A 22,652-nucleotide genomic window follows, 5' to 3' on the forward strand; every position below is an offset into this window, starting at 1 on the left:
TACTCCATCCGTCCCACATTTGGAGTCACATTTATTTATGGCACGGGTTTTAAGAAATTGATGGAGTGTGTAATTAATGAAGTGAGATGGTGGAGTGTGTAATAAATGAAGTGAGATGATGGAATGTAATAAATTAAGTAAGTTGGTTGAAGGTGAGTTCCTTTTTGACTTTTTGGTTTTTTATTTTTGTTTTGGTTTGGTTTATTTCAATGTAGATAATTGTATGACAAAATATGAAAAATTCTAAATGTGACTCTAAAATTGGGACGAACTTTTATGACAAAATGTGACTCCAAAACTGGGACGGATGGAGTATTATTTATTTAAATTTAAAACTTTTGTATTACTAATTTAAAATATTGAATGCATTTAAATCCAGAAATGCAGCCTAAATCTTGGCCCTAGGATTAGATGATCATTAGTCAATAATTAACCCAAAACATGGAAGGTCATAATTAAGTAGTTTTAAGTCATATTATAAGATTTGAGTTTATGTCATGTTAAGATCATTTTAGGTCATGTTTTGTTTTCATGACCTAAAAATAAACTAACTATGACCTAAAATGCCTTACGTATGACCGTGTTCTGTTTCTGTATTTAAATCTGGTATTCATAGATCAAAACCATGTACAATGTATCACAAAGAACAATTCAAATCAATCACAATGTAGTCTTCAAGAGCTCTTGAGTTTTATTTTTCTCATTTTACTTTTTAACAAAGATCTTTTATCTCCCGGCCTCTGGACTGCATGATTACTTGAATTAATTTAATACTGCTGCGAAATGGTAGTACTCAGTATAGTAAATACCATTTCTCAACCCTATCAATCTCTCTCTCTGAACAAAAACAAAAAAAAAAACTTATTTTCGACGAAGCTACCACAATATTGGCATTTTTACAATCTCATTTTCCATTTTTCCAGTACACTACAATACGAATATTTGTATAGGATTTGGGAGGGAGATGAGTTCATCGCTGAAGCGAGCTGGGAGATAGGCCCTAATCAAGCCTGACTCCTCGCATCTTACACACAAGGTTAGCTGTGGGAAGATCTAGCTGATTTCCTGAATCCGATTTGACAACATCCTTGAGCTGATCCCTTGGTGCTGAGAAGCATGTGTGAAACATGGCAAGAACTGGTGGTGTTGGCATCGATAGAGCTGACAGCACGTTGCTCAAGTACTCGATATCCACTGCTAGCTGCTGAGCTCCTCGATCCCGCGGAGCTGTTCTATATAAAGAGCACCAGCTCCCTCACCAACCTACACGTTCACATGATCGGGTTCAACATTGGAGTATTAAAGTAAATTAGTGAGCTTAGTTACCTTGAACATCCATTCGGTTGCGAAAAACTGTGCCTCCTCAGCATTGGAGTCACTGTTGGAAATTCCCTCGGCAAGGGGCTCTAGCTGTTGGGGCAGAGTAAGAAGGTATTCACCCACGTTGTTCACGTATGACTGAGGATAGGCGCTAAAGCTTGGAACAGGGTAAGCGCTTGCCTCTTCAACAGAAGACCATATCGGTAGATTAGACAAACCATTGAAGTGTTGTCTCACTTTTAGTATGAGTACATCGTATACTAGCTCATTAACTGCCTCTGAAAAGGCTGCTACTCTTTGAGAAGCTAGTGGAAGAGCGTGGAATCGGGGATCTTTTGACTGCAAGAACCAAGAGAAACTCGTTAAGACTCGTGAGCCCAGGATGTATCAGTCATTAAGTAATTAAATCAAATGATTTATGATCAGTTTCTGTTGGAAAATATAATATAGGGTGGCACCAAAAAGTTGTTTCCCTGAATCTTACGAATAAGGGAATGATGTATGTACCTGCTCTAAGAGGCTAAATAGTTTTCGAGCTTTTTCAGGAACATCAACAAGCCATAGAGCTGCAACATCCAAGGAACCTTTTCCTGCTGTTGAAGAGCCCCCAATTCCATCATTGTCATCAAAATGTGATTGGTTATGGTCAAGATTTGAACCATACACGGAGAAAGACAGATTAGTGCTCAGTCGAGTAAGTGTGGACTTCAATGAAGCTTCAAAAACTGAAATTCGGCTTGTGACGCAATCTGCAACGGTGAGAATCTGCAAAGCACCCTGAACAAAAGACCATTCCTCCTCATTGGAACTAAAATCAATTTTACGTGCATGCGAAGCTGCATCTTTCCTATCAGATCCAGTTTCTTTCTTTCCTACAATGTTATCCGCGGCTACATCCACCCCACACACTGCTCTTAGTGCTTTCAGGTTACCCTGAAGGATGGTGATATACTGTAATGTTACATCGTCTAGGGCTAGAATTAGTTCATCTTCACTGTTTCACTGAGTTCAACTCCCTGGACACCAATAATGCGAGTAATAACACCCCTAAGATCAAGTTCAGCAATGCCCCAAGACAGCACACCTCGCTCCATTTGCCCATACCTACATGAGAAATTATAGGAGTTAATTATAATAAAGAAATCAATTGTTTAGTGTCCATCACACATAACAAGAAGCATCCTCCACACACAACAATACCCAGAATAAAAAATAAATAAAATCAAGAACCTCTACCGAAAAAGAGTTTCCACCATATGAAATTGTCTTCTTAACTCAAAACAACTACCAAATCACACCAAGGAACATAGGTGTGGAAAAACAGTTCTAATACTATCCCATCATAAATGTGTGAAGAATGCGGAGTAATTACAATAAGGATTTGTTCGGTTCTTCAAATATGGGTTTGGCAGATATATTTCTTGAGCAGAATTAAATGTGTAGGGCCCACAACTACTGAAATGTGTTCTGGCGTTTGCTTTCTTCGTTTTGGGCCCAGAATTGGTCCATTAATTCATTTTGTGTATAAACAAATAAACAATGTATATTACGAAATGACTTTTATGCCCTCTACAAATTCAAATCAATTGGACTCCTCGTCCTCTTCAATTTATGGGCGGCAAATTGGGGAAATTTGGCTATTCAAATTCACGACTGCGTAAAGCACTATACCCACACCCTTCAATAAAAAGGAGCTGCAAGAGGAGGTAAATACTCTTCCTAGGCGACGTTTAGTCATACTTGTGCCGTGAATCGATGTTTTCCAAATATTTGTTGGTTGAATAAGATGCACGATGTGTTTTGGTGTAGTTTGGGTTTTATGTCTTCGAATCGACAGTGGAATAGACTGTACGGTTAGTTATTACAATGATGTTTTTGAGCTTGAAACGATTTGTGCTGTTTGTTTGCTGTAGGAGTTATGGCCGAGAGTGGAAGAGAACATTCTGTTCGCTCAACCGGAAATCCCTCAGAAGGTAAGTTGCTGCATTAATCCAGAGATATACATGGTTTCAAGGAATTGTATCTGAAAGTTTGACATGAACCTTGTTGTATTTTGGTTGACTTGTAACTTCGGAGTTAGGTATCCCTCTACCTTCTCGAAGGAAATATCGTAAAGGTGACCGATCTCGTAGGATTTGGACCGTTCGAGAGGAAGAAATCCTCGCTACATGTTTGCTGGATCTGGTCTCTAGGGGATGGAAAAGTGACAATGGCTTCCGGACTGGGTATTTAGGAAAGATCGAGGATGCTATCCGGAAGGAATTTCCAAACACCGACATCAAAGGCAATCCTCATGTAACTTCTAAACTACAAGCTTGGAAGAAGAACTACGGTAGCATGAGAGCTATACTCGGAAGGAGTGGAGTGGGGTTCAATTCTGATAATGAATACCGGATTGAATGCGATGACGATCAATGGGAAGCAATCGTCCTGGTAATGATTACTAAATAATTTCTGTATTTATTCGTAGCAACTTTACAGAGACTAATTCACATTGCTTGATGCCGTTGATGTAGGCCGATAAGGACGCCAAGTTTATGTGCCATAAGTCGTGGCCGTTATGGGAAATGTGGAAGATGATATTTGGTAAGGACCGTGCGAGTGGTGGGGGGCGGAGCAGGTAAAACAAGCGGCTGAGATCCTACGGAGACAGACAGGCGCACACAGTGAGGTAAATGAAAATGACTACAACCCAAGCCTCGATGACATTGAAGCAGACAGGTTGGTACCTCCATCAGAGACGATGGACAATCAGGATATGAGCTCAGGAAATAGTATCAGAAAGCAAACATCAACTACCAAGTCTAACGCTAGCAAGAAAAGAAAAGTCGCTGGATCGGATGATGCACTCATGGAGTTTCTAGCTACTCTGCACGCTGAGACAAACTCTCGCTTGGAGGTGATCTCGACTCGGATCAGGTACGAGTTTGATTTGGGACAGGCTAGGCAAGATGTCTTGTCTTTGCTAAGCTGTGCGACGTCGACGGGCTAACTCTCGACCAAAGGTATGAGCTTTGTAACATCCTAGGTGACAAGCCGCAGCGGATGGAGATCTTTATGGAAATGCAGAAGACCGCACGTCTTGGATACCTGCTGAAACTAATCGAGGACAAACAGAAGGGGGCTTGACTGTATGAAGATCAGCGTGTTTTGATGGCCTTGTTGTTTAATTAGGCGTATATTTTATGATGCATATTTTGGGTTTTTGCTAGGTAAACCTTGGGTATTATTGTCGGTTGAACTTAGTTTGCAATTTGGTTGCCATTTTGACGGTATGCTCACTTGTGAGTGCATCCAATCTATGTAAAATGAACCTACTAATGATATGTATATTATGGTATTTCATTCTGGTGTTTGGATGTATGTGTAAGATGCATACTGACCTTCATATTGACAGAGTGTTTTCCCTTCAAGTCTGATAAATGAGGTGTTTGCATAGTCGTAATAGAAGGCATTGTGATATACAAAATACTTAACAACGCTATTAACAACAACAATGTAGCAACGCACCAACTACACACCAATCCTAAGTTGCAAAAATTAAAACACCACATAAACAATCGAGCATACAACCCGACAAAGTACCACTACAGGGGTAAAACCATACTATGCTTCCCCAGCTATAAGATGAGCGTTGTTACTACCTAATACAAAATATATATCCCCTTGATGTTTTTGCCAAAGTGAACGGCTTACATAACTATATTTATGAGCCCAAACACAGGGGATACCCACGCTCATATTAGGCCCACTAAAATGGTGGTCGCTTGAAGTTGTGCGGCCACCATTGCTTCGGAGAATTGGATGCAACTAAACTCGTGTTTGGTGAGCGAGTTGAAGGGCCAGCTTTGCCTTGGTCTCCTTCGGGTTTGCTAGGCAAGTCCCTTCCCCTCTCAAACCTTGGGCGCAATTTGCCATTGGGGCCTAAGTCAATGAAATATACACCAAGTTCAGTAGAGGACTCCCGATCAGTAGGGGCCACGACCTCGTCGACAAAGAGCTTGCGACGAACTGTACGAGGTGGGAAAACACAGGGTGAGTTCACCTCTGTGTCGCAAGCAACAAGCTCGTAGCAGCTCGGCTCACCGTCAGAGATCTTCTCTGTCTGGTCGGAGATGACAATGACTTAAGTTTCTCCTTCCTTCTTCACATTGTCCATTCCGTACAAGCAAGCGAGCTTCGAGAAATGGGGGTCATCTCGGTGGTAGTATGCCCCTGCGAAAGGAGTTTTCTGCAACAGAAACATAGTTGAGTTTTTGGTTCGGCTACATAAATACCACAGTGAAGTATGCATACCTTGAATATCTTTTCCCATAGGTCATCATTGGCCCGCAAGTATTGTGCCCCTATTGAGATGACATCCGAAAGCTATGATACTACCACTATTGTCTTCGTCTTGGAAACGGCTTCGCGTTGGTATCCTGCACATCCCAATCGGAGTCCGAATGAGGGAGTTATGGCGGTTTTACGGAAGTCGCGCAGAGAAGGCCGGGAGCTTCGGGAAAAACGCCCGACCGGGCGTTTCGCTTGTGAAAATCGCCCGGGGACAGGGAAAACGCCCGGGCCGGGCATTTTGGCATGTGAAAAACGCCCGACCGGGCGATTATGCCGTTTTTTAGATTTTGTGGGCCAACTTTCTATTTTTGGACCCATGGTATAAATACCTCTTGATGTCATTTCTTTTCCTAAGACTTTGATGAAATTAGATGCTTGAGAGCTTTGTTTCCTCTTGGAGAGGGTTTCTATCCAATTCCTAGATTTAGGTTGCTTGAATCCATCAATTGCTAGTTCAAGCATGGGATTTCCATCAATTGCTAGTTCAAGCATGGATCAAGTAGAGGTATGCTTTGAGGTTTGTGGTTCCCTTGAAGATCTAGCCATGGATGCATGTTAGTTATGTTGTAAGTGTCTTAGCTTGCTTCATCAATGACTATGTATCTCAATTTCCACCCTATCCAATGTTATTTCCTTCTTGTTTATCTTAGCTTCCTTATTTCTTGTTGGGTTGCCCTTTATTGATAAAATAGAAAATCAATTCTCACAAAAAAAATACCTAGATCAAGCATCCAAATTGGGTAAATCCTTGGGAAATGGACCTTACAATACATGGGTCCACATCATTTGGTATCTAGAGCCTAGTACCCACTAGGTGTTTGATCTATTGTTGCTTTGGGTTGGGTTATTTTTCCTTTTGTCCTTTGTTTTTGCTCTGTTTTGTTGGGATGATCGGATTGATCAATTGTGCTTAGATTAAGCTGAAATTTGGTTTGTATGATCTATGTTATGTTACCTATGTACCTGCATAATTTCATCAAATAATTCTTTCATTTGCCTAGTTAACCGTGGAGATTAACATCATTGCCCTGTTTTGGCATAGTTGGGGAAAACCATACAAAACCTATCCAATTATCAAATCTGACTATATATGGCCATTTTTACCTTGATCTATACTTGTTTGGGAATCTATCCACCAAAATTCATCCAAATTGGGCGTGGGAATCAATACCAAAAAAAATCATAAAGATCAGCCAGATTTCAGCAAAAGTTTCACCTCTTGTTTGTTTTTCTTTGACTTGCATCTTGCTAATATGTGTTTATGGCTTTGTCTTCTTGAATTTTGTTTGCCAAGGAGTATACCTTGATTGATCCACCTCAAGCACTTAAATCTTGGAATTGGAGTTGTGAGTGTGAGTGAATCCACCTTTCTCACAATATTCTAAGCCTTTGTCGAGAGTTATTGGGGAGTGATTTGAGGGGGTTTGGGACATCAAGGTTGAGTTCATCTTCTTAAATTCTATTTTCTTTTATTACTAACCTCTAGGACTAGTTCCTAGAGTTTGTTTGATTTGTAGGTGCTTACTCTATGCCTCCTCGCACCCGGTCCAACAAAATGGCGGGGACAAGTGCGGAAGGGGAGGAAACAAGCATGATCCATCCTACATCCGAGGGGGACCTTGTGAGCATGATGGCTCAAATGATGGCGGATTTCAAACTTGAGATTAGAGAAAGAGACACCCGGATGGAGGCACGAATGAAGGAGTCCGAGGATCGTATGATTGCCGCTCAATACACCCTAGTTGAAGAGTTCAACACCTTGAAGGGAGGCCGCACATCTAGGACTCCTACTCCTAGGGGCAACCATCTACCTAATGTTGCCCCGGAGGAGATGATGGAAGAAGTGGTGTATGAGGGATGGCAAAGGGGGAATGATAGAAATAGAGTCAATCACATGGAGAATGATCGGTTTGGGAGAAGAAATGGTGCCCATGGCCGTTTTAAAGGTGACTATGAATCAAGGTACCATGGAGATGGGCTTGATAGAGGATATAGTGGGAAAAGAGCTCCCAAGTCTCATGGAGAGTGGTATTCTAGGAGGGTGAGAGATCAAGTTAGCCATAAGGGGTTTGAGAGGCCAATTGAAGAAGAAGTCTCATATAGAGCTCGATTGAGGCCTACCTACCCACATGGTGGTGTTGACACAAACCAAAGAGGTAACTCATCAAGTAATTTGGCTACACCCTCTTCTTTCCATTTATCACATAAGTCTCTTGATGTATGTGGAAATGTCTCCTCTTCGATGAGCTTAATCCAAATTAGTAGAGAAAAAGAACGAGAGAGAGAGAAAAGGCTTGAGAGTGAATGTGAGTCTAAAAAGCCAAGAGAGCGTGATAAAAGACAAGAGTGTGAGGTGCAAAAGTCAAGAGAGAGTGGTGGGGGTGAGAGAAAAGAAAAATATCAAATGAGAGAAAAACCACAAGCACAAGTGAGTAAAGGGTGCTTGTTAGATTCTAAGGTCAACCTTGGGTGGGCACCAAATGATCCTTTGCCTCTTGCCCTTGGTGAGGAAACTAAACCCTTACCCACTAACACTTCTTCTATGTCTTTTTGTGTTCATGAATTTGTAGGAAATTTAATTGAAGGCATGGAAGTGAGGCATCATGTTGTACATGGCTTGGAAACTACTCACCCGGAGAAGGAACAAGAGGAACGAGGGCAAGTGGATGAACTCCTTGCCCAAGGTTCAAGTGCACTATCCTTATCTCCTTGTGATGTTTCATTGAATGAGATTATATTAAAGAAGCCCCTTTGTGTTGATAAATTTGTTATTGATGTCTTGTGTAAAAAGTGGTCTCATGAGCTTGAAACTTTGAATGCTAAATCTACCTTTGCACCATATATTGATCCTTTCTTGGTAAAATCAAGCATTGAGAGACATGACATTTCTCTTGTGGCTTCTACCTTGAATGTTGGAGTGACTTCCTTGCATGCTAAGATGCCTAAGCTTTCATTTGTTGGTAATTTTGAGCTTCATGTGTATGTGGGTGAGGATAGTAAGACCAAGAAGAGTAACATGGATAATGACTTTAGAACTTGGTGTTTGCTATGTCTTCATTGCAAAGTGGTTAAACCCTTCAATGGGATTGGAGTGTTCTATGGCCGTTTTGTGAAGGATTTTTCCACTCATATGTCTCTTGTGGATGGTGTTGTGATTAATGACATAAAATTGCATCGTTCTCATGTTTGTGGTATTATTTTAAAATTGTTGGAGCATTTGTGTGGGGGTAATTTGGAAACATTTCTCTTGATACTTGATGTTGCTTCTCATAAGTTCCCCATGCATGATGTTGTTCTTACTCTACATGTTGTGCATGAAGGTATATGGATGCATTGCTCATATATTTTTGATCATTTCTTGAAATTGTTGGGACAATTGAGTGAGATCCCTTGTAATAAACTTGGTTTGTTGGTTGAGACACTTTCTTGCAAACTTAATGTGAATTATCATAAACCTCCTCTATATTCTGACCAAGAGTTTGTCAATTTGTGGAAGAGAACTTCTTATTTGAGCAAGAATGGTGTGTTAATGATTGAAAATGATTGTTCGTTGCATGAACGTGAGAATAAGATTTTTGTGCTTAGGCCTCTCTTGATAACTTTCCATTTTGCACCATATGAGGACCCTTTCTTGTATATGCCTTGTCTTGATGAGAATGTCAAATCTTTTGTGAAGATGTTGAAGGACATGGGTATAGATAATATGGAAATGTTTGAGGCAAAAAGAGTCAAATTGTGTGAAGCTTGTGTCTGGCATAATACTTGTTTTCATTGCATGACAATCAAGCCGTTTAGTGGGGTTGGTATCTTTTATTGTCATTTTGTCAAAGACTATGCATCACATGGTTTTGTTTGGGACTTCAATGTAAAAGATTGCCTAGGTATTTGTTTCAACATAGCTTATGTATTAGTTTTGAGCTTGTTAGAGTGTGTCCACCGTCGTGGTATGGTGACTTCTATTAGAGTCGTTAGTGGTCTTAATCTCTATCATCCTACTTGGATATTTGATTTGATCTCGTGCTATTTTATAGGTGTACGGAACCCGGATTTGAGGGCAAATCCTTTCCAAGAAGGGGAGGATGATATGACCACGAGTGCTCGACGTCAAGGGTCTTCATTTCGGCGTGAGCCATGGGTTGATTGGGGCCCAAGGATGAAAGAGAAGACAAGCCAATGGTCCAACAAAGCTAGAGGGATTCCCGATGAGGCAATGAATAGAGACGGCTCGGATTTGAGGACAAATCCTTTCCAAGAAGGGGAGGATGATACGATCATGGAAGCCGTGCGTCAAGGATTTCAACTACAGTTGGATTCAACTGGAAATCGTCCTATTGAGATGACATCCGAAAGCTATGAAACTACCACCATTGTCTTCGTCTTGGAAACGGCTTCGCGTGGGTATCTTGCACATCCCAATCGGAGTCCGAATGAGGGAGTTATGGCGGTTTTACGGAAGTCGCGCAGAGAAGGCCGGGAGCTTCGGGAAAAACGCCCGACCGGGCGTTTCGCTTGTGAAAATCGCCCGGGGACAGGGAAAACGCCCGGGCCGGGCATTTTGGCATGTGAAAAACGCCCGACCGGGCGATTATGCCGATTTTTAGATTTTGTGGGCCAACTTTCTATTTTTGGACCCATAGTATAAATACCTCTTGATGTCATTTCTTTTCCTTAGACTTTGATGAAATTAGATGCTTGAGAGCTTTGTTTCCTCTTGGAGAGGGTTTCTATCCAATTCCTAGATTTAGGTTGCTTGAATCCATCAATTGCTAGTTCAAGCATGGGATTTCCATCAATTGCTAGTTCAAGCATGGATCAAGTAGAGGTATGCTTTGAGGTTTGTGGTTCCCTTGAAGATCTAGCCATGGATGCATGTTAGTTATGTTGTAAGTGTCTTAGCTTGCTTCATCAATGACTATGTATCTCAATTTCCACCCTATCCAATGTTATTTCCTTCTTGTTTATCTTAGCTTCCTTATTTCTTGTTGGGTTGCCCTTTATTGATAAAATAGAAAATCAATTATCACAAAAAAAATACCTAGATCAAGCATCCAAATTGGGTAAATCCTTGGAAAACGGACCTTACAATACATGGGTCCACATCACCCGACGTCCCAAGAAGCACCTTCAGCCTGCACCTGGTTGAATGTTTTATACCTAAGTTTCATGAAATCCATTCGCTGCTTGATCTCCACCTCACTGAACTGGTGCCGGGTGTTTGACTGCAACTCCTTTTGTGCTGTCATGAAGAACAAGTGTGGAAAATCTGGGAGCATCCACCGTGTTTCTTGTTTGAGCTTGATGATCGTGTTTAACACGATCTCATCGACCTCAGCCAACCAATTACCATAGTACAAGTAGGCTGCTTGGGCAGGGATAATCATATTAGTAGCAAATAGAAGAGAGAATGTAAGGTGTGGGATATCATAATAGACCGTGCTACTACTTCTTAAATAGAAGATTTATCAACCATTGATTACTAGGATTGACATATATCTACCATCATTACTAATTACATCTCTGCTCAATCTTTCCAACTACTAGTTGCTGATGGAACGTGGATTAATGGCGGCACAATGCCAAATGAGGCCACAAAATGGATAACAGCTTCGTACTGATGACGGGGAATGAATAAAAATTCGTAGCATTCTTGTAGCATTTTATTTGGGGTAAACTGTAGGAGAAAATATGCATTCTTTCATCATCATGGATAATGGATTTAATAATAATTGACTACGTAGATCTTATAATGAAGATATTAATCCATTCATAATTTAGAATTTTAACTATATGCTACAAAGAATATTTAATAGTATTTCATAAAAATTTTAAAAAACTCTCGAATTTCTTACATGTGATTAAGAAAAAAATTAACTACTAAAAACTATTAATTATTCCCTATCAATTTGCGGGGGAAATAATATTTTACACTATCATAATGTATTGTTGTGAGTAGATTAAAATTTACATTTGTTAATATTCATATATGGCTCTCCATTTGTCACATTTTCATTGAGTGGAGATACCACATCATATTGCTAAGTTGTATTTCTTGACCAACTCAATTTTCGTCCAACTCTAGAAACAAAGAACTATGTTCAGTAGCGAAAAAATATTTGCAAATGTAGATTATTAATACCATTGATTCAGCGGTGATCCATGCAGTGGCGGACGCAGAAATAAATTATAGTAGGGGCTGTAACATTATTGAGCAATTGGAAAAGATTTAAAAAACAACTCGTTGCCTATTTTTTTAAAAAAAAAACGTTTTGTCTACTGTATAAGGCTAAATTATTTTGGAGAGGTTTAGTTTCCATCAAAATATTACTCTCTCCGTTCCATAGTAATAGAGGCATTTCATTTTGCGCACTCGTTTTGAAAAAATAATTATAAATAATTAAAGTGGAGAAAAAGTAAAGTAAGAGAGAAAATATTATAGATAAGATTCTTCTCTATATTATTCTTTCTCTTCCTTTATTTTTTCTCCACTTTAACTATTTATAATTATTTTTTCAAAACAAGTGTGCAAAATGAAAGTCCTCTATTACTATGGAACGGAGAGAGTAGAATATTTAAAAAACAAAGAATTCAAAATAGTTCAATACGTATATAAAATGTTATATATGCAAGTAATTTACAAATCTACTTTATAAAAGTTGACTTTTCAAATTGTATTTATTATTTACAGCTTTTTCGAATCACTTCATCTTCTAATCAACTCCATCAAGACACATTGTTGAAAGCTTTCCTCTGTGCAAATTTAAATTTCATCCCATCCTTTCATTAAACTCCAACAAAATATATTTACATATATACAAAATAGAGAGGGTCTTATGTCTTCAAATCGATCTTACATATATATACAAAATACTCCACAAGATGTCCAAAGGGCTGAAGTCAGTTAGGTGAAAGTTGGCGACATGTTACATAAGCTTGCCTATTAAAATTCCAAATACAAGCAAGAGGATCCCAAGAAACCAATTAAGATGAGGGTCTTCACATCAAGTGTTGTGGTAGTGACGCTGCAGTGGCGACATCCGATTGCAACGTCTTCCCCAACATCCAAATGTGCACGTTCCTTACCAAATTGTAGAGTGTCTCCACGGTCATCAAGTGTAGGCATTGCTCGCATACCTCTGATATACTCATCACACCAGATAAATGAACCACGGTGGTTGAAATTTGCGGGGCATTTGAGATAATACCTTCTAGCATTCATTGCAGTTTTACCTGCACGACGCATGTCCATCTTCCCCGATCCGCATCCACACTCGGGAATGCCATCAGTGTTGCCAATGTATTGCGACATTTGCTGAGATAAAGGCAACAAGCTCAGTATTGTACGTGACCATACACAAATGCATAACGACACAGAATGGAAAAAGCATCACATCAAATAGTCTGGTATTGGTAGTAGTACATAAATCCCACAAGTTCATAACAAGCATTAATAAATTACTAATTTCATTCTATCTACTATTCCACATGTTCATGGCCATGGTATCACGCAGTGCAGTCCACTCTTGCGAAGGTTCCACAACATCAATGTATTGGTGTGCGACATGATTATCATCATGGATGTTTGTAGAAGCATCTCCCGCGAGGGCGTCTTCTAAGGGATCGACACTCATCTCACGCCGAATGAAATTATGTAGAAGGAAACAAGCCATGATCAATCTAATCTGGGTTTGTATTGGGTAAAATGATGCACTTCGCAAAATCCCCCAACGCATCTTAAGCACCGCAAAGGCTCGTTCGATAACATTCCTAGCCTTGCTATGACGCATGTTAAACAGTTCTTTGGGATCTTGTGGAGTTTGATCTCCAACCCCCTATTCCTTCAGATGATAGCGTACGCCTTTGTAAGGAGTTAAGAAGCCGTTGCAGTTAGCATATGCGTTGTCGCATAAATAATAGCAACCTGGAGAAAAATACACCTAAGAAGAACTGCAATGGATATATAATTGATTGATGTATTGCAAACATGATATATTTAATGATAAATGGATACAGTTCTTTGATTATATTGACCTTGGGGAACTCTGAAGCTATCCTGTCTGGACACCGCATCCCTTAGCACACGAGAATCCCCCGCGGACCCCTCCCATCCGGGTAGGATAAACACGAACTGCATGTCTCGGTCGCATACAGCTAGCACATTGGTGGCAATAGACCCTTTCCGCGTGCGATACCATGGTTTATCGCTGTTGTTGACCAAGACGTTGATGTGTGTTCCATCAAGAGCACCTAGGCAACCCTGGACACAAATATAATGCATCAAACACAATGGTACACAAGTAACAACAATATCATAATGAGATGAGTTCACACACTGAACTAACCTCGAACCATTTCCATCTATGGTCATTGCAGTCCTCCGGTACCGGGGTAGGCTTAGAAAACAATATGTCATGAAGGCTAAGCACGACTCCTAAAACTTTATTAACGTAATAGGATACCGTGGATCCAGATCGCGTAAAACTAAAACGAACAATCCGATTTTTTGTGTGATGCGCCAGAACACCAACAAATATCGCAACCTGTTCTTCGATCCCTAGGCATTTACCAATTTGTAAACCCCCCAGACCTGCCAGAATACGACACAACTTTCCAAATGTGTTGCGGTCCATTTGTAGGTTATCTATGCAATCTACATCCGTTAGATGAATGAGTCTGTCCAAGTGATCTAGTTGCCTGGGAACCTTATTGATAATGTTGTACTGTCTGGCCTGTTCTACAATCCTACGTCGCGCACGTTTCGTACGAGCCTTGATGTAACGTTGTACTAGTACTGTGGACTCAATCCGATATAATTGCAGAATGTCTTCCAGCATCATGACTATGCTGGCATACTTTGTTGTTGGTGTTCTCATCCTGTACACGTCTTCAACAATTCATAAACATAAAGTCCGGTATTCGACAAAATTACAGGAGAAATTATAATAAAGAAATCAATTGTTTAGTGGCCATCACACATAACAAGAAGCATCCTCCACACACAACAATACCCAGAATAAAAAATAAATAAAATCAAGAACCTCTACCGAAAAAGAGTTTCCACCATGAAATTGTCTTCTTAACTCAAAACAACTACCAAATCACACCAAGGAACAAAGGTGTGGAAAAACAGTTCTAATACTATCCCATCATAAATGTGTGAAGAATGCGGAGTAATTACAATAAGAAAAAATAAGAATACCTTTGTTTGAAGGCTTCATATGGCAAGTAGACCGCCTTCAGTGTCTCCAACAACACATGCTGATTTGAGTCTGAAAATACAAGTAGAATATTTCGGGCAAAACTCCTTCTAGGGAAGGTCGTACGCCACTAACAAAATTCCATAGCTATCTTATAAATAAGTTTAAACAAATGAACTTGCAATTTCGTAGGATTATGGCTCCCACTAGGGTGGGTCGCGATAATATTAGAAACATGCTTCTAGTTTAAACAATTTACTGTTAAGAAGTCTAATCTAATGAACTTGCTATTTCGTAGGATTATTGTTCCCACTAAGGTGGGTCGCGATAATATTAGAAACTACTTCAAATATAGACCAATTTATGGAGACCATATACAACGCACTGTTGTAATTATCGCTTAGTCATTTTAAACATGGTTTTTGCATAATTATCAATTAAGCGGATAAGGCAGATAATCCACTTAAAGCAGATTAACACCAAATAAATAGATAAATCCATTTAATCCATGGTAATTAATCACACTTGATAATTATTTAAATTATTTAATAAATCTAGGGAGATTTAATAAAATAATTAATTCCTTATCTTATTCCAAAATAAAAATTTCGGATTAGATAAATTTATCTTGGATAAAGGTTATCCAAATTAATTTAGGATTTACCTAGATAGAATTTAATCTATCTAAATCCACTTAGGATTATTCTAGATTTTATAAAAATAAAATCAAATCCTAAAATTCAAGATAAAACTGATCTTGGATTATCATTATCTAAATCATACTAGGATATTTAAGGATAGAAACAAATTTATCCAAATCCATAAGATGAAGATAAAATCCAATCATTCTAAGATTAAACAAATCTTAGAATATTTAGAATAAGAAACTAGGATATATCAACTCTATTTGGATTTATACTAGATAAAACTAATATTATCAAAATCCAATTAGATAAGGATTATCTTGTATTATCTTTATCCAAATTTATCTAGGATATTTTCTAAATAGAATAAATCTATTTATATCCATAAAATTAGGATAAACTAGAATTAATATTAATTAATTCAAATAGGATTTAACTAGATAGAACTAAATCTATCTTAAACCCAAAAGATAATAACATTACTGGATTAATAATTATCTCAATCTACTAAGATATATTTTAAATTGATTTAAATCTATTAATATCTATAAGATAGAGATAAATTTAATTATCTAAATCTACTAGGATATTTTCTAAATAGAATTAATTCTATAAAGAGTAGTGATTTAGAGACATAATGTCTTCAAGCCATAATACCCTTATGTATTTTTTCTATACATATAATTTACATTGTGACTAATTTACCCTAACATTATAGTATTAAATAGATATATACCTAATTAAGGAAAATTTAACCAAATTAGTTATTCTTATCTAAATGCATATATGTTAATTGGAGATAAACTTAATCATGCACTAGAGTAATGAATTTAAAAAATTTTCAATCAAAATCATTCTTGTCGTTTAAATTTTTAAAACAATTAATTAAAAAGTCAGTAATTTAAATTATCAGTATTAATTAACACACTACATAACTAAATTATTATATTTAATTGTAAAATAATTTGATAACTTAAATAGCATTATATGATTTTTCAAATAGATTTTTATTTAATCATTCTATAATTTAATTTTTAGCCTTTTCTTTATCCATTGTGCTATTCTTTCTTAACTTATTTTTTTCGTTAAATTTTCTGAAACATTTTATCAATGTAGTAACAATGAAATAATTCATTTAATAGTATATGAAAAAATATGTAAAATATTAAAAGTTCATGGGTCTAAGAGTGTCGTAAGACTCAGTCTTAGATTAACTTGAACATAATCCCTTTAACTACAATGTAGTATTGGTTAATTTGGATAATCATCTTTGAAAAGGTGATAGATTCCATATTACAATCTAAGATAGACAACATGTTTTACAAGACTTGCAATACTACCTACAGGCTGTGTCAGTCGGTGGGAGCAAGTATCTTTGCAAGTGTAAATGTGGATCTCAAATGGCTAGACAATGACAATGGGTTATGCCCAAAGAGAATAGTCTTCTCGCTATCGTTGTGCCAGGATTTATTCGATCATATTGTCTATTAGAACTAACATAAATTAGAATGTATGTATTATGATTGTCAAAACAGCCTTCTATAAATAGAAGTCTTGAGGAAATCATCTACTAGAACATTCTAATGGATATATAATTAAGGGCAAGAAACGCATGATTGGAAGCTTATAAAGACCTTCGTGGTCTTAGGAATATTGGCATTTTTACAAAACAAAAACAAATATTGGCATTTTTACAATCTCATTTTCCATTTTTCCAGTACACTACAATACGAATATTTGTATAGGATTTGGGAGGGAGATGAGTTCATCGCTGAAGCGAGCTGGGAGATAGGCCCTAATCAAGCCTGACTCCTCGCATCTTACGCACAAGGTTAGCTGTGGGAAGATCTAGCTGATTTCCTGAATCCGATTTGACAACATCCTTGAGCTGATCCCTTGGTGCTGAGAAGCATGTGTGAAACGGGGCAAGAACTTGTGGTGTTGGCATCGATAGAGCTGACAGCACGTTGCTCAAGTACTCGATATCCACTGCTAGCTGCTGAGCTCCTCGATCTGTTATCTTCTGGATCTCGCGCAGCTGCTCTATATAAAGAGCACTAGCTCCCTCACCAACCTACATGTTCACATGATCGGGTTCAACATTGGAGTATAAAGTAAATTAGTGAGCTTAGTTACCTTGAACATCCATTCGGTTGCGAAAAACTGTGCCTCCTCAGCATTGGAGTCACTGTTGGAAATTCCCTCGGCAAGGGGCTCTAGCTGTTGGGGCAGAGTAAGAAGGTATTCACCCACGTTGTTCACGTATGACTGAGGATAGGCGCTAAAGCTTGGAACAGGGTAAGCGCTTGCCTCTTCAACAGAAGACCATATCGGTAGATTAGACAAACCATTGAAGTGTTGTCTCACTTTTAGTATGAGTACATCGTATACTAGCTCATTAACTGCCTCTGAAAAGGCTGCTACTCTTTGAGAAGCCAGTGGAAGAGCGTGGAATCGGGGATCTTTTGACTGCAAGAACCAAGAGAAACTCGTTAAGACTCGTGAGCCCAGGATGTATCAGTCATTAAGTAATTAGATCAAATGATTTATGATCAGTTTCTGTTGGAAAATATAATATAGGGTGGCACCAAAAAGTTGTTTCCCTTGAATCTTACGAATAAGGGAATAATGTATGTACCTGCTCTAAGAGGCTAAATAGTTTTCGAGCTTTTTCAATAACATCAACAAGCCATAGAGCTGCAACATCCAAGGAAGCTTTTCCTGTTGTTGAAGAGCCCCCAATTCCATCATTGTCATCCAAATGTGATTGGTTATGGTCAAGATTTGAACCATACACGGAGAAAGACAGATTAGTGCTCAGTCGAGTAAGTGTGGACTTCAATGAAGCTTCAAAAACTGAAATTCGGCTTGTGACGCAATCTGCAACGGTGAGAATCTGCAAAGCACCCTGAACAAAAGACCATTCCTCCTCATTGGAACTAAAATCAATTTTACGTGCATGCAAAGCTGCATATTTCCTATCAGATCCAGTTTCTTTCTTTCCTACAATGTTATCCGCGGCTACATCCACCCCACACACTGCTCTTAGTGCTTTCAGGTTACCCTGAAGGATGGTGATATACTGTAATGTTACATCGTCTAGGGCTAGGATTAGTCATCTAACTCAGAACCACCAGTAAAATTAATGCATCTTTCGGTGGAAGCTTCAAGAAGTAGAATGACTTGTGGGATGGACTCTTCCATTCTTCTCACTGTTTCACTGAGTTCGACTCCCTGGACACCAATAATGCGAGTACTAACTCCCCTAAGATCAAGTTCAACAATGCCCCAAGACAGCACACCTCGCTCCATTTGCCCATACCTACATGAGAAATTATAGGAGTTAATTATAATAAAGAAATCGATTGTTTAGTGTCCATCACACATAACAAGAAGCATCCTCCACACACAACAATACCCAGAATAAAAAATAAATAAAATCAAGAACCTCTACCGAAAAAGAGTTTCCACTATATGAAATTGTCTTCTTAACTCAAAACAAATACCAAATCACACCAAGGAACAGAGGTGTGGAAAAACAGTTCTAATACTATCCCATCATAAATGTGTGAAGAATGCGGAGTAATTACAATAAGAAAAAATAAGACTACCTTTGTTTGAAGGCTTCATATGGCAAGTAGACCGCCTTCAGTGTCTCCAACAACACATGCTGATTTGAATCTGAAAATACAAGTAGAATATTCCTGGCAAAACTCCTAGTTAAATTGTGTAGTTGATGTGGATCCATGTATTTTATGATCCATTTCCCAAGGATTACCCATTTAATGATGCTTGATCTAACTATTTTTGTGAGATTGATTTTCAATTTATCAACACAAGACAAAAGATAATAAAGATCCAACCAACAAAAATTGAATCTATCAATATCTACAAGATATGGATAAACATAATTAAAATTTATCTTAGTCTATCTAAGATTTATTCACATAGAATTAAATCTATATAAATCCATAAGACAATAAAATTAATTATTATCCAAATTTATCTAGGATTTATCTAGATATAATTAAATATATCTAAATCCATAAAATAAGGCTAAAATCCAAATATAATTAATTAATTTATCTAGTCTATGTAGGATTTATTCAGAATCAAATCTATATAAATCCATAAGACAAATAAAATTAATTATTACTATCCCAATTTATCTAGGATTTATCTAGATAGAATTTAAACTATCTAAATCCATAAAATAAGGATAAAAATACCTTTAATCCATAAGTCTCCTTTCTAATCTCCTTTTATATTGAGTTATGGTGGGCCAGATTAGGGATCCATGGAGGTTGGACTTGGGCCAAACCTGTTGGACTTTTACTAATTAAATTGAGCCCCAATTTAATATAAGTCCAAAGGAATATTATTATCAGCCACTACAGTAAAATAATATTGATTGCCCGTCCAATCCCAAATTACGAGTAATTCGGGCTTTGCCTCTTTAATTTATTATTTCCCGTGTTTAAGATATAAGTATCCATTAATTAATTTAAGTTTGCTATTTGACTTTAATTAATTAATATCTTTTTCCAAGAGTTGTCTAGTTCAAAATCTTTATTTATTATTCTGGAATAAATTCCAACAGGCCGGGTTTCTGAATAATAAAACATTTTTCGAACACCTCTTGAAAATATTATCAAACTGGACTCACCCAGCACACGATTCATTGCAATAACAATACTAGCACCTCTAGACATTGATCATAGCAAACAATTTAAGGCATAACATTAACTACTCCGATTGACACAAAACGTCACACTAAGTAACTAGTACTTGAGAACATATTAGCAAACAATTCCAGGCATAAAATTAACTATTCCTATTACTCCTTATGCACTGGACTCATGTGTAATCATTCTAAATCAGTAAACAAAATACTCTGATTTTACGAATTCATACTTAAATGGCACCTTCAACTAACTCCGTATCTCTGATTATCAGTATGTTACTAGTTCCAAACTAATTATTATAAGCCTGCATTAACTCCGTAACCTTTTTCATTTGAGTGAAACAAATTTCGCATTCATCCGAATACATTTCATGTCTAATTCTGAATTTCAGGATGAGAAACATTATTTCCAGCGACATTGTTGTGATGCGAGACAGAAAGCAGAGCACCTTCTTGAGCGAGATGAGAATGGTGGCGACGGATGAGCGGAGGGAGAGCGCGTCGTCACGGAGGCGGATGACGTCGCGGGAGGCACGGGGGACGCGGAGGAGCGCGGCGGAGCTCTGTTCTTCGAGAGAGGCGGCGATCTCCTCTGACACCATCTCTCGAGATCGACGAGATGCTTCTCGACGGGATCCTGCGGGTGGCGCTGCTGTACGGCGCCGTTTATCCATTTCTTAGGATCGAATTTCTCCTCTGAGAAGGAGCTCAGATCCACCATCATCTTGCCGGTTTGCTGTTTTTCTCATACAGATTAAATCATCAAATCGTGGCTTCCAATCCGATTTCCCAAACCATTTCGTTGCTAAATCGCGTTTCCGACGTCTAAACCGCGATTCTATTTCAAAGAAATTTGCAGTATCGTATAGGGATAAAATGCAAACTTATATATTGTACAAACTCAAAACTACTCAACACAATTTCAACACAATATCAACACAGTGTAAAATTTTAAGATTTTAATGTCAACACAGTATCAACACAACATCAATCATTAACTACCGTTGAAATTCTGTTGACATTTTCCCGTTGATGTTTTTTTGCGATCGGTTGACATTTTTCAATAGTCCAGATCATAGTTTTGAGTTTGTACAATATTTAGAGTTTTCATTTAATCGCATCCCCGCCCATATAATTATTAGTACTACTTCCATGTTCCATCCCTCCCCCCCTATCCGTATAATTATTCGGAAAAGTTGTAGGTGATCCAAGTTGCTTCAAAACACTACTTTTGAAATGGTAAGGAGTTAATATACAATCAGTAACTAAGAGAGAAATTAAAAACTTCAAATATTATTAATAAAAAATAAATCACATCTAAAAAAATAGCATAATTTTAAGAGATACTAGTATATCAAAATAAAAGTAATTGCCTAATTGTTATTTGTGGATTCGTGGCGGTCGCTATAGGGTAATATACTATTTATTTTTTAGATTGTTCCATTAAAAATGAAATATTTCCTAAAATAGAAATAATATATTTACTCTTCTATTTTACTTTAATTTTTCTGGATTAACTCACAAAACAACACTACATAAAATCACATGCCGAAAATCAAATATTTCATATTTAATGGAACGAGTCATGTTCCAAAAATACAGTTACTTTGATTTATTTTTTTCAACTTATAGCAAAAAAAAGTGAAACATACACTTATTTGACCTGATCTCCGTCGTTCCTTGGATTATTTGAATGTCAGAAGTGAAGCAGCATATAAAGTTTTATAGGCAGTAGAATCCTTGATGCCTTACAACTTTGTTATTGGTTCTTTCTTGTAGGTAGCTCGTGGTGTTTGAAGTGTAGAAGATGTTATCCGATGCTACTCAAAATTCCCTTAATCAGGCGGATTTGGTGATATTTTCATACCGGTACTACTAGTGACTCTTTCACTAAGGGTTGATTCGTTTTAACAAACATCTTTAAAGCTCATTCGTATCTCTAATCTTGTAATACCTCGAGCCTATAGGGGCGAGGGCCCGTGATGCACAACAGGACCTGCAAGTAACTACCCGGCATCTCTCCTTTCCAGTCTCGTGTTATAATTCATCTGACATGCACAAAACAATTTCGTATTGGCAAACAAGAGAGTTAATCTTCTGTTACCAGTTACAGGCACTGTCCACGCATTCAGCTCAACAGGACAAGCAATTACAATCTCAACATTATTAATACAATTCCTCTAGGCATCCGGAATGTGTACATGTTCTCCCAGATGAGGACATCACTGTTCAATCATATCTTAAAGCTTATAATGCAAACTATATAAGCAGGAAAAGACAGAGAGGCCTCGACCATTAACCTCGAAAATCTTCAAGATTACATAAATCTCGTGATATTTACAACTAACTCCCAAACCCCAACTGCCGGCTATAAATTCCCCAGCTGTATCCAGAAGACAAAACAAGAAAGAAAGAAAGAAAGAAAAAAAAGAGAAGGGATTGTTCTAGTCTCATGATCTACTAGTATTCCTATTT

General features: G+C 37.9%; 1 protein-coding gene and 2 pseudogenes across 1 annotated transcript; all 3 read right to left on the reverse strand.

Moving 5' to 3' along the window:
• Window positions 1-1,000: 1,000 nt before the first annotated feature.
• On the reverse strand, window positions 1,001-17,203 carry LOC125220924 (annotated as a pseudogene).
• On the reverse strand, window positions 12,526-14,693 carry LOC125224329. The gene is made up of 3 exons (XM_048127713.1): window positions 13,995-14,693; window positions 13,684-13,909; window positions 12,526-13,573 (listed from the first exon to the last, which is right to left on the reverse strand). Exons 1-3 carry the CDS (start codon window positions 14,523-14,525, stop codon window positions 13,485-13,487), a joined length of 846 nt encoding a protein of 281 aa, XP_047983670.1. The 5' UTR covers window positions 14,526-14,693; the 3' UTR covers window positions 12,526-13,484.
• Window positions 17,204-17,288: 85 nt separating the features above from the next.
• LOC125220925 lies at window positions 17,289-20,901 on the reverse strand (annotated as a pseudogene).
• Between the last annotated feature and the right edge of the window lie 1,751 nt (window positions 20,902-22,652).

Source organism: Salvia hispanica, chromosome 4 (assembly GCF_023119035.1).
Source record: "Salvia hispanica cultivar TCC Black 2014 chromosome 4, UniMelb_Shisp_WGS_1.0, whole genome shotgun sequence".
In the NCBI taxonomy this organism is placed as follows: Eukaryota; Viridiplantae; Streptophyta; class Magnoliopsida; order Lamiales; family Lamiaceae; genus Salvia; species Salvia hispanica.

Coding starts and splice junctions, on each gene's coding strand:
- LOC125224329 (XM_048127713.1), bottom strand. CDS start 14,525: ATGAGAACACCAACAACAAAGTATGCCAGCATAGTCATGATGCTGGAA. Junction 13,910..13,994: donor ATAGATGGAAATGGTTCGAG/GTTAGTTCAGTG, acceptor ATTTGTGTCCAG/GGTTGCCTAGGTGCTCTTGA. Junction 13,574..13,683: donor TAGCTTCAGAGTTCCCCAAG/GTCAATATAATC, acceptor ATTTTTCTCCAG/GTTGCTATTATTTATGCGAC.